The following is a 23,866-nucleotide window of genomic DNA, read 5'->3' as shown; positions in this document are numbered from 1 at the left end:
ACCCCACCCTATTGGAGCAAGATGAGAAGAGGGAGGGTACAACCTCAGAGGAGGAGCTAAACAATGCAACTCCAGCAGGTCTGTCTACATATAATTGTGAAACTCACATGATCTCACCTGCAGGTCATTGACAAACTCTCCATATGATTTGTGTCCTGGTCTTTCCAAAAAAGGTAATACATCGAAAGGCATTTATACGCCCGGTGAAATGGAATTAGGCTGATAGACCAGATTAACACATGTAAACTTTATTCCATCACCTAAGGGATGATGAGGGTTACATTGATAGAATGAGGTTAAATCTAATCATATTTGGGATTTGATTGTGTTACTAAAGATCTTCAGAAATCCCCTCCGTTGTCTAATGTATAAAAATATAATACATTTCTGATTGACATATATTTACATCTCCAATCATATATAATAACTTTTTAGACACTTGAAGGTGTTCCACATTTGATGTTTTATTTGTTTAGTGTGAGTCAATGATGATCAGGTAAATGGTCTGGTAAAACTATCTTCAGTGCAGACAGTGAGAGGAAGAACAGGTCAGGCTGGATCCCAATAATCCCTCTGCCACGAGGTTACAAAGGTCAGTTTACACATTCCAAAGACAGAATACATTTCCAATCTCTGTAAAAGTCTGAAAACCTCTTCTTGAATAGAGGGAAGCATAACTAACAGAAGTCACCTTAGCCCTGCATATACAGATACTTCAATTAAACATATGCTTTTTCATCATAGTCCTATATTTGTATATCATGTGTAGTCTAAGACAGAAGTCGACCCACAATTTAATTTGCTCTCCAAAAGTTTTGTCTGTTTCTTTTTTAAGATTTTCAAGTGGAGATCTGCTTCCCCAACCTCCCACTCTCGATGGGTTAGTATTTCTCATCTCTCCTTTAAATTGATCAAATGAGGTTCACTACCCATGGTGCTACTGACAAATCTACAAAGGTATGGCAGCTTTTCATTTAATTTGTAATCAGATCCACATCTCTGGCTTTTGAATTACTATAGATTATTTAGGTTAGGAACCTAAAGGTGTATGCACAAATCTATATAAATAAATGCTTTCTTTACACAGCTAATCAGAGAAGTATTTGAGAGATTGTGGTTGTGAAAAAAAGACACATGGGTCTGTATGTCCATGTGTTTGCCCTGCCCTACAGCCACATCACCTCTGACATCTGCCTTTAACTAAATGGATCACTGCTCGGCTAAGAGGGAAATATACGCTCCCAGCCCTCTGCTCTATTACAACATTTTCATAAATAAATTGTGACTGACACCCACATAAGATTTTTATTGATGGACAAAGGAATTCAGCTCAAAATTACGTAAGTTTAGGAAATCTGTTTGCAAATACTCCCAAAAATAGATATACAGGTTCATCCAGGTAACTGCCAAAATAAAGGAAACACCAACATAAAGTGTCTTAACTTCTTGCGTCGAGCCATCCCGGATCCGGTATCGTGACTACAGCCTCAAGCTCATTACCATAACGCAACGTTAACTATTCATGAAAATCGCAAATGAAATTAAATGAATCTATTTGCTCTCAAGCTTAGCCTTTTGTTAACAACACTGTCATCTCAGATTTTCAAAATATGCTTCTCAACCATTGCAAAACAAGCATTTGTGTAACAGTATTGATAGCTGACGTAGCATTTAGCATAGCATTTAGCGTTAGCATTCAGCAGGCAACATTTACACAAAAAAACAGAAAAGCATTCAAATAAAATCATTTACCTTTGAAGAACTTCAGATGTTTTCAATGAGGAGACTCTCAGATAGCAAATGTTCAGTTTTTCCTGAAAGATTATTTGTTTAGGACAAATCGCTCCGTTTTCTGCGTCACGTTTAGCTACGAAAAAAACCCTGTATCCAGGATTGTGTAAATCTATCCGCAAGCTCATTAGCATAACACAACGTTAACTATTCATGAAAATCGCAAATGAAATGAAATGAATCTATTTGTTCTCAAGCTTAGCCTTTTGTTAACAACACTGTCATCTCAGATTTTCAAAATATGCTTCTCAACCATTGCAAAACAAGCATTTGTGTAACAGTATTGATGGCTAACGTACCATTTAGCGTTAGCATTCAGGATGCAACAAAAACCATAAAAGCATTCAAATAAAATAATTTACCTTTGAAGAACTTCAGATGTTTTCAATGAGGAGACTCTGTTAGATAGCAAATGTTCCGTTTTTACAAAGAATATTATTTGTGTCGACTAATCGCTCCGTTTTGTTCATCACGTTTGGGTAAGAAAAAAATAAATAATAATAAGTCATTAAAACGCAAACTTTTTTCCAAATTAACTCCATAATATCGACAGAAACATGGCAAACCGATGTTTAGAATCAATCCTCAAGGTGTTTTTCACATATCTATCGACGATAACTGCCACGATGGATTTTTACTTTCTCTTCTGAAGAAATGGAACGCGCATGGACTTACAGATTACGCACACAGGACACCGGGCGGGACACCAAGTAAATGTAGTCTCTTATGGTCAATTTTCCAATGATATGCCTACAAACACGTCACAATGCTACATGCACCTCGGGGAATAGACAGAAAGCGCGGGCTCATTCCTGGCGCATTCACAGCCATATAAGGAGACATTGGAACACAGCGCCTTCAGAATCTGGGGCATTTCCTGTATGAAAGTTCATCTTGGTTTCGCCTGTTGCATTAGTTCTGGGGCACTCACAGATAATATCTTTGCAGTTTTGGAGACGTCAGAGTTTTGTCTTTCCAAGGCTGTCAATTCCATGCATAGTCGAGCATCTTTTCGTGACAGAATATTGCGCTTAAAACGGGCACGTCTTTTTATCCAATAATGACACAGCGACCCCATAGGTTCAAGAGGTTAATACAGTGTTGGGCCATGAGGAGCTAAAACAGCTTCAATGCACTTTGGCATAGATTTCACAAGTGTCTGGAACTCTTTTCTTCCATGAGAAATTCCATCATTTGTTGTTTTATTTATGGCTGTGGAAAACAGTCTCAGGTTGAGATATGGTGACTGAGACAGACATGGCATAGGGTTTATATTGTTTTTATGCTCATCAAACCATTCATTGATTGTGGATAGGGGCATTGTCTTCCTATAGGGGTATAATCATGATAGCCAAAATAATGGCCCGCCCAGCATTTTTTACATGACCCTAAGTATGATGAGATGTTAATTGCTTGATTAAGGAGGGTAGGAACCACACCTGTGTGAAAGCACCTGCTTTCAATATACTTTGTATCCCTCATGTACTTGTGTTTCCATTATTTTTGGCAGTTACATGTATGTGGTCTGTCTCAATGTAATCAAAGTATGACATTATTATGGTATTGTGAAATATAATATCTGTTTGGGCTTACTTGCTGTCAATGTACAAATGATAACAATTATGTTCCGGCCCAATGACTATCTGCTCAAGAAAAAAAAAAATCTTCCTACGGCTGAATGTAGTTGCCTACCCTCCTGGTCTAACCAGTGTGGAAATACACATTGAGTCCAAACTCTCTCCTCTGCAATATTGCCTCATAAATTGCCGCTGTATCATGGGCTTCCGATGTGCTGTCATCGTGGTTGGGTGATTACATCCAAACTCTGAAAACTCACAAAAGTGCACAATACACAAGAGTTGAAACAAAGGTTACTTTCTGTCAAAAAGGTGTGATTGCTGAGGGTTATGAATCAGGGTCATTTAACATATGGTGTAAAGTCTGGTAGAACCTGACCCAGTGATCATTGACCGTTCTTAATCCTACATAGCTCCCTGTTAACCAGCAAGTGAATAGCCAACTTGTCCCAAAAGAGCCGAGGGGGAAGTTGGAGAAGAAATGGCATAGAGGAGGTGTGTTACTTTTTGGAACAGTATTTTCGCTCACGGCTATGTGCTTACAGGAACAGTCATGTAATATATAGTGTAGGTTAACAGCAAGGATAAACCTCTATCATATGCCTTGATCATACAGATATCAAAAGATAGAATTAACCCTTGCAAAGGCTTCTGGGGTTGATCTCAAAGGCTCTCAGTTGACTTATTGTCTGCTGATGGTTGATATTCAAACTGGTTAGGTAGGTTTAGACTCTCAGAGCATTCACACCTGAGTAAAGCCAGCGTGTCTATGTATGCGGGTGACTCAACACTATACACATCAGCTACTAAAACAAGTGAAATTACTGTATAATTTAACCCATAAGAGTCTAAGCCCTGCCTAAGCCGGGGGGTCTAAGCCATATGGAATTATATTAAGAATGTCATTCCAAGGATCATTTAGCTATTTGATTTAGAATTTTAAGACCCCTTTTTTAGTGGACTTTACTGCTATAAGCCCATAGAAATGCATTGAATAACAGATTCACAACATGGAACAACAGATAGTCCCCCCAAAAATCAAAAGGAAGTTTGTTCTGAAGTGTCTGTCCTATATCTGAGTGATATAAGAAAGATCAGGAAACATATACACTAATGGTCAAAAGTTTGGACACACCTACTCATTCAAGGGTTTCTCTTTATTTATTTTTTTACAATTTTCTACTTTGTAAAATAATAGTGAAGACATTTAAACTATGAAATAACGCATATGGAACCAGGTAGTAACCAAAAAAGTGTTAAACAAATCAAAATATATATTATATTTGAGATTCCTCAAAGTAGCCACCCTTTGCCTTGATGACAGCTTTGCACCTTCCTGGAATGCTTTTCAAATAACAGGTGTGCCTTCTTTAAAGTATATTTGTGGAATTTCGTTCCCTCTTAATGTGTATTCCTCAATGTAGAAAATAGTCAAAATAAAGAAAAACCCTTGAATGAGTAGGAATGAGTAGGTTCTAAAACCAGTAGAGTATATATATTTATATATATTTTACAGGTATTTAACCTTATTTTTGGCACTAAACAATCTAAACCCTGTCTAAGCTGGATCTGTCCTATATCTGAGAGATATAATAAAGATCAGAACATTTAGTTTTATTTATTTGTACATATATACAGTGCCTTCAGAAAGTATTCATACCCTTTACTTATTCCACATTTTGTTGTGCCTGAATTCAACATTTATTAGATGTTTTTCTGATCCATCGACTCACAATACCTCACAATGATTTTAGAAATGTTTCAAATTGATTGAAAATGAATATAGAAATATCGAATTTACATACATTCAACCACTCCACCAATGTCTTGTTAACAAACTATAGTTTTGGCAAATCGGTTAGGACATCTACTTTGTGCATGACACAAGTAATTTTTCCAACAATTGTTTACAGACAGATTATTTCACAATTCCAGAAAATGATGTCATGGCTTTCGAAGCTTCTGATAGGCTAATGGACATCATTTGAGTCAATTGGAGGTGTACCTGTGGATGTATTTCTAGGACCTACCTTCAAAGTCAATGCCTCTTTGCTTGATATCATGGGAAAATTAAAAGAAATCAGCCAAGACCTCAGTAAAACCATTGTAGACCTCCACAAGTCTGGTTCATCATTGGGAGCAATTTCCAAACACCTGAAGTTACTACATTCATCTGTACAAACAATAGTATGCAAGTATAAACACCATGGGACCACGCAGCCATCATACCGCTCAGGAAGGAGGCGCGTTCTGTCTCCTAGAGATGAAGGTACTTTGGTGTGAAAAGTGCAAATCAATCCCAGAACAACAGCAGAGAACCTTGTAAAGATGCTGGAGGAAACAGGTACAAAAGTATCTATATCCCCAGTAAAACGAGTCCTATATTGGCATAAACTGAAAGGCCGCTCAGCAAGGAAGAAGCCACTGCTCCAAAACCACCATAAAAAAAACAGACTACGGTTTACAACTGCACACGTGGACAAAGTTTGTACTTTTGGAGAAATGTCCTCTGGTCTGATGAAACAAAAACAGAACTGTTTGGCCATAATGAACATCGTCATGTTTGGAGGAAAAAGGGGGAAGCTTGCAAGCCGAAGAACACCATCCCAACCGTGAAGAACGGGGGTGGCAGCATCATTTTGTGGGGGTGCATTGCTGCAGGAGGGACTGGTGGACTTCACAAAATAGATGGCATCATGAGGAAAGGAAATTATGTGGATATATTGAAGCAACATCAAGACATCAGTCAGGCAGGAAGTTAAAGCTTGGTCTCAAATGGGTCTTCCAAATGGAAAATGACCCCAAGCATACTTCCAAAGTTGTGGCAAAATGGCTTAAGGACAACAAAGTCAAGGTATTGGAGTGGCCATCACAAAGCCCTGACCTCAATCCTATAGAAAATGTGTGGGCAGAACTGAAAGTGTGTGAGAGCCAGGAGGCCTACAACCTTGACTCAGTTACACCATCTCTGTCAGTAGGAATGGGCCAAAATTCACCCAACTTATTGTGGGAAGCTTGTGGAAGGCTACCCAAAACGTTTTACCCAAGTTAAACAATTTAAAGGCAATGCTACCAAAAACGAATTGAGTGTATGCAAACTTCAGCTGTAACTATTCACACCCCTGAGTCAATACTTTGTAGAAGCATCTTTGGCAGCGATTACAGCTGTCAGTCTTTCTGGGTAAGTCTCTAAGGGCTTTCCACACCTGGATTGTGCATCATTAACACATTATTCTTAAGAAGAATTCTTCAACTATGTCAAATTGGTTGTTGATCATTGCGAGACAATCATTTTCAGGTCTTGCCATAGATTTTCAAGTAGATATAAGTCAAAAATGTAATTCGTCCACATGAACATTCACTATCTTCTTGGTAAGGAACTCCAGTTTAGATTTGGCCTTGTGTTTTAGGTTAATTCATCTCCCAGTGTCAAGTGGAAAGCAGACTGAACCAGTTTTTCCTTTAGGATTTCTCCTTTGCTTAGTTCTATTCCATAAATGTTTTATCCTGAATTACTCCCCAGTCCTTAACGATTAAAAGCATACCCATAATATGATACAGCCACCACTATGCTTGAAAATATGGAAAGGGGAAAGGGGGATACCTAGTCAGTTATACAACTGAATGGCCCGTGGAAAAGCGAGAGTGGTACTCAGTAATGTGTTGTATTGGATTTGCCGCAAACATGCAGTATTACTTTAGTGCCTTGTTGCAAACAGGATGTATGTTTTGGAATATTTTTTATTCTGAACAGGTTTTTTCTCCTTTTCACTCTGTCAATTAGGTTAGTATTGTGGAGTAACTACTATATTATTGATCCATCCTTAGTTTTCTCATAGTCAGTCATTAAACCCTGTAACTGTTTTAAAGTCACCATTGAAATCTCTTGAGTGGTTTCCTTCCTCTCTGGCAACTGAGTTAGGAAAGAAGCGTGTATCTTTGTTGTTACTGGGTGTATTGATACACATCCAAAGTGTAATTCCTAACATCATGGTGGTTTTTACCCATCTACCAATAGGTGCCCTTCTCTGTGAGGCATTGGAAAACCTCCCTGGTCTTTGTGGTTGAATCTGTGTTTAAAATTCACTGCTCGATTGAGGGACCTTACAGATTATTGTGTGTCTGGGGTACAGAGATGACGTAGTCATTGAAAACTCATGTTAAACACAGAGGGAGTCCATGCAACTTATTAGGTGACTTGTTAAACAACATCTTAGGGCTGAAATCCCGTTAACAGGATCGATATGACAACAGCCAGTGAAAATGCAGGGTGACAAATTCAAAACAACAAAAATCTCAATTAAAATTCCTCAAGCATACAAGTATCTTATACCGTTTCAAAGATAAAATTCTCGTTATTCCAGCCACAGTGTCTGATATCAAAAATGCTTTACAGCGAAAGCACCACAAACTATTATGTTAGGTCACCACCAAACCACAGAAAAACACAGCCATTTTTCCAGCCAAAGATAGGATTCACAAAAAGCACAAAGAGATAAAATTAATCACTAACCTTTGATGATCTTCATCAGATGACACTCATAGGACTTCATGTAACACAATACAAGTATGTTTTTTTTTATAAAGTTCATATTTATATTAAAAAATCTGAGTTTACATTGATGCGTTATGTTCAGTAGTTACAAAAACATCCAGTGATTTTATAGAAATACTCTTCATAAATGTTGATGAAAATACAAGTGTTACACATGGAATTATAGCTATACTTCTCCTTATTAATACAACCGCTGTGTCAGATTTCAAAAAAGCTTTACAGAAAAAGCAAACCATGCAATAATCTGAGAACGGCGCTCAGAAAACAAATACATTTATCCGCCATGTTGGAGTCAACAGAAATCAGAAGGAACATTATAAATATTCACTTACCTTTGATGATCTTCATCAGAATGCACTCACAGGAATCCTAGTTCCACAATAAACGTTTGATTTGTTCGATAATGTCCAACATTTAGGTCCAAATAGCTACTTTTGTTAGGGCGTTTAGTACACAAATTCAAACGCTCGTACAGGTCCAGTCGGACGAAAGGTTCAGAAAGTGATATTACAGTTCGTAGAAACATTTCAAACTAAGTATAGAATCAATCTTTAGGATGTTTTTATCATAAATCTTCAATAACGTTCCAACCGGAGAATTCCATTGTCTGTAGAAAAGCAATGGAACGGAGCTACCTCTCATGTGAAATGTGCATTACCAGCCCATGGCTCTCTGCCAGACACCTTACTCATTCAGCCCCACATCACAGTAGAAGCCTCATTCAAGTTTCTAAAGACGGTTGACATCTAGTGGAAGCCTTAGGAAGTGCAACTTGACCCATATTCCACTGTGTATTTGATAGGGACTGAGTTGAATATCGACCAACAGTTTTCCCACTTCCTGTTTGGATTTTTTCTCAGGTTTATGCCTGCCATATGAGTTCTGTTATACCCACATACACCATTCAATCAGTTTTAGAAACTTCAGAGTGGTTTCTATCCAAATGTACTAATAATATGAATATATTAGCAACTGGGACTGAGGAGCAGGCCATAAACCTGAGAAAAAATCCACTACTTGGATGAATAAGGTGCCCAGAGGTGCCCAGAGTGAACGGCCTGCTCCTCAGTCCCAGTTGCTAATATATTGATATTACTGCCCCCAGCCATAATAAGTTTTACTCATTAACTTATTTAATTTAAATTTAAGCTTGTCAAAGCAAAGGGGTTGAATACTTACTAACTCAAGACATTTCAGCTTTCCATTTTAATTAATTTGTAAAAAAGAAAAAATGAAAAAAATAGAAAACATAATTCCATGTTGACATTATGGGGTGTGCAGGCAAGTGACAAAAACTCTCATTTGAATCTATTTTAAATTCAGGCTGTAACACAACAATGTGGAAAAAGTCAAGGGGTGTGAATACTTTCTGAAGGCACTCTACTTCCATTCATTTTTTAAATTTGTATTATTTCACCTTTATTTAAAACCAGGTAGGCTAGTTGAGAACAAGTTCTCATTTACAACTGCGACCTTGCCAAGATAAAGCAAAACAGTGTGACACAGACAACAACACAGAGTTACACATGGAGTAAACAATAAACAAGCCAATAGCACAATAAACAAGTCAATAACACAGTAGAAAAAAATAAAGTCTATATACAGTGTATGCAAATGGCATGAGGAGGTAGGCAATAAATAGGCCACAGGAGCGAATAATTACAATTTAGCAGATTAACACTGGAGTGATAAATGAGCAGATGATGATGTGCAAGTAGAGATACTGGTGTGCAAAAGAGCAGAAAATTAAATAAAAACAATATGGGGATGAGGTAGGTAGATTGGGTGGGCTATTTAGAGATGGACTATGTACCATTGCAGCAATTGTTTAGCTGCTCAGATAGCTGATGTTTAAAGTTGGTGAAGGAAATAAAAGTCTCCAACTTCAGCGATTTTTGCATTTCGTTCCAGTCACTGGCAGCAGAGAACTGTAAGGAAAGGCGGCCAAATGAGGTGTTGGCTTTGGGGATGATCAGTGAGATATACCTGCTGGAACGTGTGCTACGGGTGGGTGTTGTTATCGTGACCAGTGAACTGAGATAAGGCGGAGCTTTACCTAGCATAGACTTATAGATGACCTGGAGCCAGTGGGCCTGGAGACGAATATGTAGTTAGGGCCAGCCGACTAGAGCATACAGGTTGCAGTGGTGTGTGGTATAAGGTGATTTGGTAACAAAACGGATGGCACTGTGATAGCCTGCATCCAGTTTGCTGAGTAGAGTATTGGAAGCTATTTTGTAGATGACATTGCCGAAGTCGAGGATCAGTAGGATAGTCAGTTTTACAAGGGTGAGTTTGGCGGTGTGAGTGAAGGAGGCTTTTTTTTCAGCTAGTACCGGGGGATCGTTAGATGAGTCTTGTGAGGCCTGTGAGCGTCCTGAAGCAAAACAACCGACATGCAGTACCAGTCAAAAGTTTGGACACACCAACTCATTCAATGTTTTTTCTTTATTTTTACTATTTTCTACATTGTAGAATAATAGTGAAGACATCAAAACGATGAAATAACACATATGGAATAATGTAGTAACCAAAAAAGTGTTAAACAAATCAAAATATATATTATATTTGAGATTCTTCAAAGTAGCCATGACAAGAGTGTGCAAAGCTGCCTTAATGACAGCTTGCACACTCTTATCATTCTCTCAACCAGCTTCACCTGGAATGCTTTTCCAACAGTCTTGAATGAGTTCCCATATATGCTGAGCACTTGTTGGCTACTTTTCATTCACACTGCGGTCATCCCAATCAATCTCAATTGAGTTAAGGTCAGGTGAGCACTCCATCACTCTCCTTCCTGGTCAAATAGCCCTTACAAAGCCTGGAGATGTGTTTTGGGTCATGGTCCTGTTGAAAAACAAATGATAGTCCCACTAAGAGCAAATCAGATGGGATGGCGTATCGCAGCAGAATACTGTGGTAGCCATGCTGGTCAAGTGTTCCTTGAACTATAAAGAAATCACGGACATTGTCCTCAGCAAAGCACCCCCACACCATCACACCTCCTCCTCCATGCTTCAAGGTGGGAACCACACATGCAGAGATCATCCATTCACCTACTCTGTGTCTCACAAAGACACGGCGGTTGGAACCAAAAATCTCAAATTTGATCTCATCAGACCAAAAGACAGATTTCCACAGGTCTAATGTCCATTGCTCGTGTTTCTTGGCCCAAGCAATTATCTTCTTCTAATTGGTGTCCTTTACTAGTGGTTTCTTTGGAGCAATGAAGGCCTGATTCACGTAGTCTCCTCTGAACAGTTGATGTGTCTGTTACTTGAACTCTGTGAAGCATTTATTTGGGCTGCAATCTGAAGTGCAGTTAACTCTCATTAACTTATCCTCTGCAGCACAGGTAACTAGGGGTCTTACTTTCCTGTGCTGGTCCTCATGAGAGCCAGTTTCATCATAGCGCTTGAGAGTTTTTGCGACTGCACTTGAAGAGACTTTCAAAGTTCTTGACATTTTCCCGGAATGACTGAGCTTCATGTCTTAAAGTAATGATGGACTTTCATGTCTCTTTGCTTATATGAGCTGTTCTTGCCATAATATGGACTTGGTCTTTTACCAGGTTTATCTTCTGTATACCACCCTACCACTCCTACACCTACCATGTGACAACACAACTGATTAGCTCAAACTCATTAAGAAGGAAATAAATTCAACAAATAAACTTTAAACAAGGCACACCTGGTAATTGAAAGGCATTCCAGGTGACTAGCCCATGAAACTGGTTGAGAGAATGCCAAGAGTGTGCAAAACTGTCATCAAGGCAAAGGATGGCTACTTTGAAGAATCTCAAATATAACATATTTTGATTTGTTTAACACTTTTGGTTACTAAATGATTCCATATGCATTATTTCATAATGTTGATATCTTCACTATTATTCTACAATGTAGAAAATAGTACAAATAAAGAAGAAACCTTGAATGAGTAGGTGGGTCCAAACTTTTGACTGGTACATATATTGTAAGGGTGCGTGCTGGTGGCAGGGAAGTCAGGCGCAGGAGATCGAACTTGGTATAAACGAAGCAGTTAAATAAGTGCCCAAAAACTCAGAAAACCAAAATATGGGGGTACAAAATGGGGTACAAAATCCGTCGCACACCAGAACATATCTTGAACAGTGCTTACAAACAAACAATCACCGACAAGGAAAATGAGGGGGAACAGAGGGTTAAATACACAACATGTAATGAATGGGATTGGAACCAGGTGTGATTCCAAGAACACAGGATGAGATGTTACTATCCTTTGTGCAAGCACTTCCAAGAGTTCATGAACAGTGAGCCTGCTGAAATTTGGGGAGCGCATCGTCAGTAGTGTACCTTTGGTTCCTAGGGTGTTTCGGTCTTTCACACTATACACCCTCCCCAAAGGCGGCCAGCGACAAGGTGATCAATCCTACGCTTGCGTCCCATTCCCAATTAGTCATAGGAGTTACCTTGTTGTTGATAGCCAACATCCCATGGGACTATGCATGGGATGTTGTGTGATACAAGACAAGACAAAACCAAAGGAAACTGAAAAGAGGATCAGCGATGGCTAGAAGGTCGGTGACTTCACCGAACGCCGCCCAAACAAGGAGAGGGACCAACTTCGATGGAGGCCGTGACATATTTCACATATATACACAGTGCCTATAGAAAGTATTCAGGCCCCTTGACTTTTCCACATTTTGTTAGGTTACAGCATGGCAACACCCACCCGTAACACGCGCTCCAGCAGGTGTATCTCACTGATCATCCCTAAAGCCAACACCTCATTTGGCCGCCTTTCGTTCCAGTTCTCTGCTGCCTGTGACTGGAACGAATTGCAAAAATCGCTGAAGTTGGAGACTTTTATCTCCCTCACCAACTTCAAACATCTGCTATCTGAGCAGCTAACCGATCGCTGCCGCTGTACATAGTCTATCGGTAAATAGCCCACCCATTTTTACCTACCTCATCCCCATACTGTTTTTGTTTATTTTATTTTATGCTCTTTTGCACACCAATATCTCTACCTGTACATGACCATCTGATCATTTATCACTCCAGTGTTAATCTGCAAAATTGTAATTATTCGCCTACCTCCTCATGCCTTTTGCACACAATGTATATAGACTCTCCTTTTTTCTACTGTATTATTGACTTGTTAATTGTTTACTCCATGTGTAACTCTGTGTTGTCTGTTCACACTGCTATGCTTTATCTTGGCCAGGTCGCAGTTGCAAATGAGAACTTGTTCTCAACTAGCCTACCTGGTTAAATAAAGGTGAAATAAAAAATAAATAAAAAACAGCCACTAAAATGTATTAAATCGTTTTTTTCCCCTCATCAATTTACAGACAATACCCCACAAAAGCCCCATTTATTTTCATTATTTTAGCAAATGTATTACAAATTAAAAAAATGGAAATATACAATTTATGTAAGTATTCAGACCCTTTACTCAGTACTTTGTTGAAGCACCTTTGGCAGACATTGAGTTTTTTGGGTATGGCACACCTGTATTGGGGTGTTTCTCCCATTCTTCTCTGGAGATCCTCTCAAGCTCTGTCAGGTTATATGGGGAGCATGGTAGCCTAGTGGTTAGAGTGTTGGACTAGTAACCGGAAGGTTGCAAGTTCAAACCCCCGAGCTGTCAAGGTACAAATCTGTCGTTCTGTCCCTGAACAGGCAGTTAACCCACTGTTCCTAGGCTGTCATTGTAAATAAGAATTTGTTCATAACTGACTTGCCTAGTAAAATAAAGGTTAAAAATATATATTTTTTAAATAAACAAATTCTCAAGATTTTTCAGGTTGGATGGGAGCGTTGCTGCACAGCTATTTTCAGGTCCCTCCAGAGATGTTTGATCGGGATCAAGTCCGGGCTCTGGCTGGGCCACTCAAGAATATTCAGAGACTTGTCCCGAAGCCACTCCTAGGTTGTCTTGGCTGTTTGCTTAGGGTCATTGTTCGCCCCAATCTGATGTCCTGAGCTCTCTGGAGCAGGTTTTCATCAAGGATCTCTCTGTACTTTGCTCCGTTCATCTTTTCCTTGATCCTGACTAGTCTCCCAGTCCCTGCCTCTGAAAAACATCCCCACAGCATGATGCTGCCATCACCATGCTTCAACGTAGGGATGGTGCCAGGTTTCCTCCAGACGTATCGCTTGGCATTCATGGCAATCTTGGTATCATCAGACCAGAGAATCTTGTTTCTCATGGTCTGAGAGTCATAGGTGCCTTTTGGCAAACTCCAAGTGGGCTGTCATGTGCCTTTTACTGAGGAGTGGCTTCCATTGGGCCAGTTTACCATAAAGGCTTGATTGATGGAGTGGTGCAGAGATGGTTGTCCTCCTGGAAGGTTCTCCCATCTCCACAGAGTAACTCTAGAGCTCTGTCAGAGTGACAATTGGGTTCTTGGTCAGGGAGGTGACCAAGGCCCTTCTCTGCCAATTACTCAGTTTGGCCAAGTGGCCAGCTCTAGTAAGAGTCTTAGTGGTTCCAAACTTCTTCCATTTATGAATGATGGAGGCCACTGTGTTCTTGTATACCTTCAATGTAGCAGAAATGTTTTGGTACTCGTCCCAAGATCTGTGCCTCGACACAATCCTGTCTCGGCACTCTACGGACTAAATCCTTTGATCAAATTCCTTTGACCTCATGACTTGGTACATGAACTGCAAACTGTGGGCCCTTATATAGACAGGTTTGTGCCTTTCCAAATCATGTCCATTCAATTGAATTGACCACAGATGGACTCCAATCAAGTTGTAGAAACATCTCAAGGATGAGCAATGGAAACATGATGCACCTGAACTCAATTTTGTGTCTCATAGCAAAAGGTTTGAATACTAATGTAAATAAGGGATTTCAGATATTTATGGGGTATTGTGTGTAGATTTCTGAGGATTTGTTTTATTTAATCAATTTTAGAATAAGGCTGTTAAGTAACAAAATGTACAAGAAGACAAGTTGTCTGAATTATTTGCCAACCCACTGTGTATGTGTGTGTGTGTGTGTGTGTGTGTGTGTGTGTGTGTGTGTGTGTGTGTGTGTGTGTGTGTGTGTGTATATATACAGTCGTGGCCAAAAGTTTTGAGAAAGACACAAATATTCATTTTCACAGTCTGCTGCCTCAGTTTGTATGATGGCAATTTGCTTATATTCCAGAATGTTATGAAGAGCAATCAGATGAATTGCAATTAATTGCAAAGTTCCTCTTCGCCATATAAATGAACTGAATCCCCCAAAAACATTTTACTGCACTTCAGCCCTGCCACAAAAGGACCAGCTGACATCATGTCAGTGATTCTCTCGTTAACACAGGTGTGAGTGTTGACGAGGACAAGGCTGGAGATCCCTCTGTCATGCTGATTGAGTTTGAATAACAGACTGGAAGCATCAAAAGGAGGGTGGTGCTTGGAATCATGGTTCTTCCTCTGTCAACCATGGTTACCTGCAAGGAAACACGTGCAGTCATCATTGCTTTGCACTAAAAGGACTTCACATGCAAGGATATAGCTGCCAGTAAGATTGCACATAAATCAACCATTTATCGGATCATCAAGAACTTCAAGGAGAGCGGTTCAATTCTTGTGAAGAAGGCTTCAGGGAGCACAAGAAAGTCCAGAAAGCGCCAGGACCATCTCCTAAAGTTGATTCAGCTGCGGGATCGGGGCACCACCAGTACAGAGCTTGGTCAGGAATGGCAGCAGGCAGGTGTGAGTGCATCTGCACGCACAGTGAGGCGAAGACTTTTGGAGGATGGCCTGGTGTCAAGAAGGGCAGCAAAGAAGCCACTTCTCTCCATGAAAAACATCAGGGACAGACTGATATTCTGAAAAAGGTACAGGGATTGGACTGCTGAGGACTGGGGTAAAGTCATTTTCTCTGATGAATCCCCTTTCCGATTGTTTAGGGCATCCGGAAAAAAGCTTGTCCAGAGAAGACAAGGTGAGCGCTACCATCAGTCCTGTGTCATGCCAACAGTAAAGCATCCTGAGACCATTCATGTGTGGGGTTGCTTCTCAGCCAAGGGAGTGGGCTCACTCACACCACGAGAGCAACTTCTCCCAACCATCCAGGAACAGTTTGGTGATGAACAATGCCTTTTCCAGCATGATGGAGCACCTTGCCATAAGGCAAAAGTGGTAACTAAGTGGCTTGGGTAACAAAACATTGATATTTTGGGTCCATGGCCAAGAAACTCCCCAGACCTTAATTCCATTGAGTACTTGTGGTCAATCCTCAAGAGGCGGGTAGACAAACAAAACCCCACAAATTCCAAGCATTGATTATGTAAGAATGGGCTGCCATCAGTCAGGATGTGGCCCAGAAGTTAATTGACAGCATGCCTGGACGGATTGCACAGGTCTTGAAAAAGAAGGGTCAACACTGCAAATATTGACTATTGCATCAATTTTATGTAATATGAAATGCTTGTAATTATACTTCAGTATTCTATAGTAACTATCTAAAGACACTGAAGCAGCGAACTTTGTGAAAATTCATATTTGTGTCATTCTCAAAACATTTGGCCACGACTGTATATGTGTGTGTGTGTTTTATTGTCACAGACACCAGATATGTGCAGTGAAATGTGTTGTTTTACAGGGTCAGCCATAGTAGTACAGCACTTCTGGAGCAAAGTAGTGTTGAGTGCTCGAACCAGCTGTCACACCTGCCCCCGCTCTTCCCCCCTGGTGCTAGAGGGCGCCAGGCTGCCCTGCATTACGCACTCCTGCCACCATCATTACACACACCTGCCTTCCAGCGAAACGTGCAACAGCGATTTATTGGACTCACCTGGACTCAATCACCTGTTTATTACCTCCCCTATATGTGTTAGTTCCCTGCTCTGTTCCTCACTGCTGCATTGATTGTCTTACGTCTGTGTATTACCCGGTTCTGATGCTGCTCGTGTCCTGTTCCATGTCTGTTCCTCATTAAATGTTGACTCCCTGTACCTGCTTCTCTACTCCAGCGTCGGTCCCTGCACCAGCGAACTTGCGGTTACTGGCCCGATGGTCTAACCTCTAGACTACTTATACATAAAATATAATTACATATGTATTTCATTTAGTTTATTTATAAAATGTACTTGTAATTTAATATATATGTATATATTTAATATATAGCTATAGTTATCTTGTCACCATCGTTACGGGCGCACCAGCGCATCATCAGCCCCCCCTCACTCCATCACCTCCCTGATTACCTTCCCTATATATATATATATATATATATATATACACGTCACTCACTTTGGGTTTTTCCCCAGGCATTATTGTTTCTGTTCCAGTTTTAAGTCTGTTTATTGTTCGTGTTTCTTGTTTTGTGTTGCTTTTATTTATTTAAACACTGACTCCCTGAACTTGCTTCCCAACTCTCAGCGCACATCGTTACATATCTGGTGTGTATAATATGTTGTTATATGTAATAATGTTTTAAGTCAGTTATTTAAGCAGATATTAAAATAGAGTTTTATGCATATTCTACCTGTATCTCTGTATATATGTACAACATGTTTCCCTGGTTGGGTCCGTGGATTAAGAACCTGACGCGGCTGAAGAAAAATGTTGCTGATATGAAGATGCTGGTGACAGAGCTGGTGAGGGGCCTGAAGGAGACTCTGAACCCTCATATGTGTAGAGGCTTTGTTGACTCATTCCTCGTCCGAAAGCAAACCCTGGAGGTATGAAGACTTCATGCAGAATCTGCATCTCACTCATTCATAACAAAGTGTTGCATCGATATTGCTCAGTAGAACTTTACAAAATATGGGGTATTGTGTGTAGATTGTCCTCTGCTAAGGGCTGACGACTTCCTATAACCCTGCTGATCTCCTCCAGGACCCGGTCTGAGACAGAAAGGATTTGGAGTTACTGCAGTGAAACTTATAAACCTGAGTTAATGTTTAACTTTATTAACCCAGCCATCCTACACTAGTTTCATAACCTCTGCTTCAAGTTAGCCATTTGCCAATGTTTACAACTTGTAACATCATGAGTGCCTCAGTGTTTTGGCTCAGTGAATATGTGTGTGTGTGCGTTTGTGTTTATATCAAGACTTACCCTGAATATGGGGGGTACTTGGCCATTAGCAGCAGACCCCTGTGCAGGGTTGTCCCGGTGGTGTCGGTACCAGCACCAAACAGGTTACCAACACTAAATGTCAGGTTGTTGTCATGGTAGAGAGAATCCATATGGCCAGATTCCTAACAGAAACAAACACGCAGATGACATATGAATTATGTGGAACATTTACTTTAAGGAGCTGTTTTAGTTATTCACAGATTTGATTTGATTTGAGATTTTATTAGGATCCCCATTTGCCGACGTCAACTACGACAGGTAGTCTTACTGGGGTCCAACACATAACAATAAAAAATACATGACAGACAAATGACCGTATAATTTACATACATTTAAAAACATTAACATGTAGTGTGCCTTTGTGCAACTACCAGTTACTCGTCACGGGGAGAGTTGTTGTGCCGTGAGGTGTTACTTCATTTGTTTTTTTGAAACCAAGTTTGCTGTTCACATGCACTATATGAGATGGAAGGGAGTTCCAAGTAATCATGGCTCTGCGTAAGATTCCTTGAATTTGTTCTGGGCTGGAGTAAAGGATTCCGCATGCTTCGGTTCGACTTTGTTCTAGCCGATCTTGGCTAGGAGAACTAAACGAGTGTGCTCGCATGAAAAACTAGAAAAAGTGGTAAAAGTACTGTTTGTCCATCTTGAGACGCCCGTAGCCAGAAAACAGAATTAATCTCAAGAAATGTGTTATACATTTTTTACAGTTTTCACAGTGGAGATCTTAGTCGCGCAATTTTTTACATCTACCTAAGATGTTTGGTGCAGAATGACAACAAACACTTAATTGAATAATCCCTACTGTTGACCAATGACCGACGAAGGGACATAGACTTTGGCTCTCGAACTTCGACTGTCCCTGAGTAAATATTTTGGGAGCATGAACAAACTTGTCAAAACGAATAAAAATGTCACAATGTCGTCATAATATCTGCACGAATGGTTCCGAAGTGTTTCAGATGGGAAGCATGGGGACGCCTTAAGTGTGTGTGTCAGTGCTGTGTGTAAATTGACTTTGCAAACAATTTGGAATTTCCAACACATGAATGTTTCTCATAAAAACAATAAATAATGCAGTCGGTCTTTCCTCAACTCTTAGCCAAGAGAGACTGGCATGCATATTATTTATATTAGCCCTCTGATTACAATGAATTGTTAAATGTGCCACTGTTCTGGGCAGCTTAACTAGGCCCTTCTTTTGACTGGACAATAATCAAGAAAAGTTCAAACTAGTGCCTGCAGGACTTGCTTTGTGGAGTGTGGTGTCAAAAAAGTAGAGCATCTCTTTATTATGGACAGACCTCTCCCCATCTATACAACCATTGCATATGAATATGTTTTTACCATGACAGTTTACAATCTGAGGTAACACCAAGTAATTTAATCTCCCCAATTTGCTAAACAGCCACACCATTAATTACCAGATTCAGCTGGTGTTATGAGCTTAGGGAATGATTTGTACCACATTTCTGGCCACCCATTCTAAATCTGATTGCAACTCTTTGTTTAGGATTACAGTGATTTTACTAGCTATGTTTGCGGACGGGTATAGGGTTGAATCATCAGCATACAATGACACACAGGCACTGTTTAATGCCAGTGGCAGGTCATTGGTAAAAATAGAAAAGAGTAGAGGGCCAAGAGAGCTGCCATGCAGTACACCACACTTTACATGTTTAACATTAGAGAAGCTTCCATTAAAGAAAACCCCTTGGGTTCTATTAGATAGATAGTTCTGAATCCACAATACGGCAGAGGTTGGAAAGCCATGACACATAGGATTTTTCAACACGTTATGGTCACTAATATTAAAGGCTGCACTGAAATCTAACAGCGTAGCTCCCACAATCTTTTTATTATACATTTCTTTCAACCAATCATCAGTCATTTGTGTCAGTGTAGTAAAGGTTGAGTGCCCTTCTCTATAAGTACGCTGACAATCTGTTGTTAATTTGTTTACAGTGAAAAGGCATTGTATTTCGTCAAACACAAATGTATCCAACAGTTTCCTAAGAGCTGGTAGTAAGATGATAGGTTGGCTATTAGCGGAATTACTTTGGCTTCCCTCCAGGCCTGTGGACAAACACTTTTCTCTAGGCTCAGATTAAAGATATGACAGATAGGAGTGGCTATAGAGTCAGCTACCATCCTCAGTAGCTTTCCATCTAAGTTTGATCGATAACAATACTTTTTCCACCTCTCCCACACAAACATTACAAATTTCAAACTTACAATAATTTTCTTTCATGATTTGTTTTTTTATGCATGAATATGATGGCTTATTGTTCATTGTTGGCATTTTCTGCCTAAGTTTGCACACTGTCAATGAAGTAATCATATAAATAATTGCCAACATCAAATGGTTTTGTGATAACTATGCAATCTCATTCGATGAAAAATGAACTTGTACTTTTCTTTCTGCCCATAATTTAATTTAAAGTACTCAAAAAAAATGTCATCGTTCTTTATATCATTGATCTTGGCTTCATAAGACAGTTTCTTTTGTTGAGTTTAGTTACATTTAATTTGCAGTACGTCGGCCAGTCAGATGTGCAGCCAGACTTATTAGCCACTCCCTTTGCCACATCTCTCAACCATACCGTTTTTCAATTCCTCATCAATTCATGGAGTCATGTTTTTAACAGTTGTATGTTTATCAATAATTATTATATATATATTTTTTAAATGTAACCTTTATTTAAGTAGACAAGTCAGTTAAGAACAAATTCTTATTTACAATGATGGCCTGCCCCGGCCAAACCCGAACGACGCTGAGCCAATTGTTAGCAAGATATTGATTTCATTAACCTTATTTCCAAAGCTGCATATATTAATATGGGCTATTTTTTAGCCCTTTCCTGTGTAGCTTATCGGAGATAGAATTTTGAAAAGAACAAACAAAGCAAACAAAACAGATAATCAACACATTCTTTTAAATCAACTTGAGGAACTGTTTTAGTGTTTGAGTCTGAGTTTACATGTGATTCTACTGATACAGAGGAAACTCTAGTTCTATCCTCCCTCAGCTGGCATCCAGTCATATGCATACATCCCACTGGGCACACACTGGTTGAATCAACGTTGTTTCCACAACATTTTAATGAAATTGTGTCGAACCAACGTCGTATAGACGTTGATTTGACGTCTGTGCCCAATGGGATGTTAACTGTTCTAGTTATGTTGGTAACCAGTTTATAACACCAACAAGGCGCCTCTGGATTTTGTGGTATATGGCCAATATACCACGGATAAGGGCTGTATACAAGCACTGCGCTTCACGTCGTGCCTAAGAGAGGCCTTAGCAGTGGTAAACCAACAAAAAAGTTGAAGTAACAAAAGTATATTAATTCGAACATGGTCAGGCAGGCGGGCTCAGGGTCAGGTCAGGCAGAGGTTGTTAATCCAGAATAGGGGGGCAAATGTACAGGACGGCAGACAGGCTCAGGGTCAAGGCAGGCAGAAACGTCAAAACGGGAAAACTAGAAAACAGGAATTATGAGAAGACAGGAGCAAGGGGGGAAAAGCTGGTAGGTTTGATGAACAAAACGAACTGGCAACAGACAAACAGAGAACACACATATAAATACACAGGGGATAATGGGGAGATGGGCGACACCTGGAGGGGCGTGGAGACAATCACATAAACAGGTGAGAAAGATCAGGATGTGACAGTCTTAGCTTGTTCATAGACAGCTTACAAGGTAATGAAACAAATAAGACATGTTGCAATTTGGGTGAACTATCCCTTTACGAATGTGACATAGCCAGAATAAGAGTCAAATATCATTACCATGTCCTTGGTTTATATCATAGAACACAGGAGTGATGTCCCTGTCCCCAAAGTCCTCTGCCTGGTTGACCAGCACCTGCTTGACCGTCTTGTATCCTGCCAGAACAACCACTTTCTTGGGTCCAAAGTGAACCGTGAAGATGGAACCATATTTCTTGGAGAGCTGGACAGATAAAGTTTACATAAAGTACACCATAGACTCAGTTATGTCTCGTAATGATCTATGAATAAGCACAAAACTGGACATCACATGTATCAATCAAGAAATAGCGTGAAGAAAGTGGTTTACAATTGAGGTCAGACCTGGTTTCAAATACTATTCAATGTATTTGAATTACTTTCAAAAACATTTAGTATTTAGACAAAATTCCTAAATGGAAATATGTTTGGAATGTATGCGTTTACAATTACTTGTCTTTTTTTTAAGTAGTTGTTTTTGGCTGTGTATTAAAAAATACTCAAAAACACAGAAAAGTGTCAAATACAAATACTTAAATACACTATGTATTTGAACCCAGGTCTGCTTTGTCAACAAGATCCCGAAGGGATACTCCTAGGGAGCATCTCAACAGTCTAACGTGGCCTCTCATCTCTTTCCTTGCACTGCTTCGGTCACCGTCACAAAGTATTTTGGCCATAGCCTGGTCCCATAAAAAAAACAGATCTGGGACCAGGCTACTTGGACAGGACATATCTATTGAAATACACTACAAAATAGACCATTAAACAACAGTAACGAGCTAAAAGCATATACAATGTGCCAGAGTTCATTCATCAGTTTGCTTACTGAACTTTTCAAACCTGGGAAATAGCAAGAAGATAGATAAGTGAGATAAAACAGATAACATCCCTCAGATTATATCAACAACCTCAACATGGTTTTTCTAAAAGCAATGCAGGACTTCATCTTACCTCACAGAGAGAGTGATAGGGCTTCTTGAGGTCCAGCATATTGCCAAGCAGGGGCAGCGGCCTCGGTCCTGGAGGCTCCTTCCCTGTTCCTCAGAGCTGGAACCAGAGAAGAAGAGGTAGAGGACCAGCAGAAACAGAACAGCCCCCAGCAGTGTCACCGTGCTGGGAGCCTGGAGGAGAAGACCTCCCATAAGAGCCATGGATCTCCACAAGCAGTGCTGTAAGATCAGACAGTGATGTGGAATTGGGAAAAGTGAGTGCCCAACATAATGACTGTCTTACATACAGTTGAAGTCAGAAGTCTACATACACTTAGCTTGGAGTCATTAAAACTCATTTTTCAATCACTCCACCAATTTCTTGTTAACAAACTATAGTTTTGGCAAGTCGGTTAGGTAATGTTCTTTGTGCATGACACAAGTCATTTTTCCAACAATTGTTTACAGACATATCATTTCACTTATACTCACTGTATCACAATTCCAGTGGGTCAGAAGTGTACATACACTCAGTTGACTGTGCCTTTAAACAGCTTGGAACATTCCAGAAAATTGTCATGCCTTTAGAAGCTTCTGATAAGTGTTATATAAATATTCATACACATAGCTTATATATTATACAGCGCTAAGCTAATCCGCCTGACTCAAGTCATTTCACGTACCCCTGCTAAAACAGGAACCAGGTCACTCTCCCTGCAATAAAACTACCCCCCCTAACACTATCCCCTCAGCTCTGTTGTCTTACCACCCCAGGAAACAAATACATTCCATCGCAAGAACACATACACCCAGCCATAAAACCGACCCCCTCTGCTCTCCTGTATCAGATTTCCTGACACACAAATACCTTCTTGCATGAACACACACACCTTACCCCCCATCTCTATCTGGTCAGGGAGCTCAGAGAACAAGACTCTGCTATGCACCAATGGGGCCCGCTCTGGCTAGAGCAAGGCCCGCCTCCAACTCTTTGTGACCAGTCAGAAGACCAAAACGACAAGACTCCACCTACTTTATTATATGTATAAAAATGAATGTAACCTTTGTATAAGGCCTCTTTTTCACATGACTCCTTGCCGAGTTATATGAACTAGATCCGTGCACGTAAAACTGCGGGACAAGATATCTTTGACTCATTAAAACTGTCTTTTGTTAAAACTGAAATCCACTCT

At 40.0% G+C, this 23,866-nt stretch overlaps 1 protein-coding gene across 1 annotated transcript; it reads right to left on the bottom strand.

The window, feature by feature from the left end:
- Positions 1-12,932: 12,932 nt before the first annotated feature.
- On the bottom strand, positions 12,933-23,789 carry LOC135564724 (cytochrome P450 2K1-like). The gene is made up of 4 exons (XM_065010624.1): positions 23,166-23,789; positions 22,696-22,913; positions 21,784-21,946; positions 12,933-18,112 (listed from the first exon to the last, which is right to left on the bottom strand). The coding sequence occupies exons 2-4, from the start codon at positions 22,732-22,734 to the stop codon at positions 18,081-18,083; spliced, it is 234 nt and encodes a 77-aa protein (XP_064866696.1). The 5' UTR covers positions 22,735-22,913; positions 23,166-23,789; the 3' UTR covers positions 12,933-18,080.
- Between the last annotated feature and the right edge of the window lie 77 nt (positions 23,790-23,866).

The sequence above is a fragment of the Oncorhynchus nerka genome, linkage group LG26, assembly GCF_034236695.1.
Source record: "Oncorhynchus nerka isolate Pitt River linkage group LG26, Oner_Uvic_2.0, whole genome shotgun sequence".
NCBI lineage: Eukaryota > Metazoa > Chordata > Actinopteri > Salmoniformes > Salmonidae > Oncorhynchus > Oncorhynchus nerka.
The sequence above is the reverse complement of the archived record's forward strand: the minus strand, read 5'-3'. Positions and strand labels throughout refer to the sequence as shown.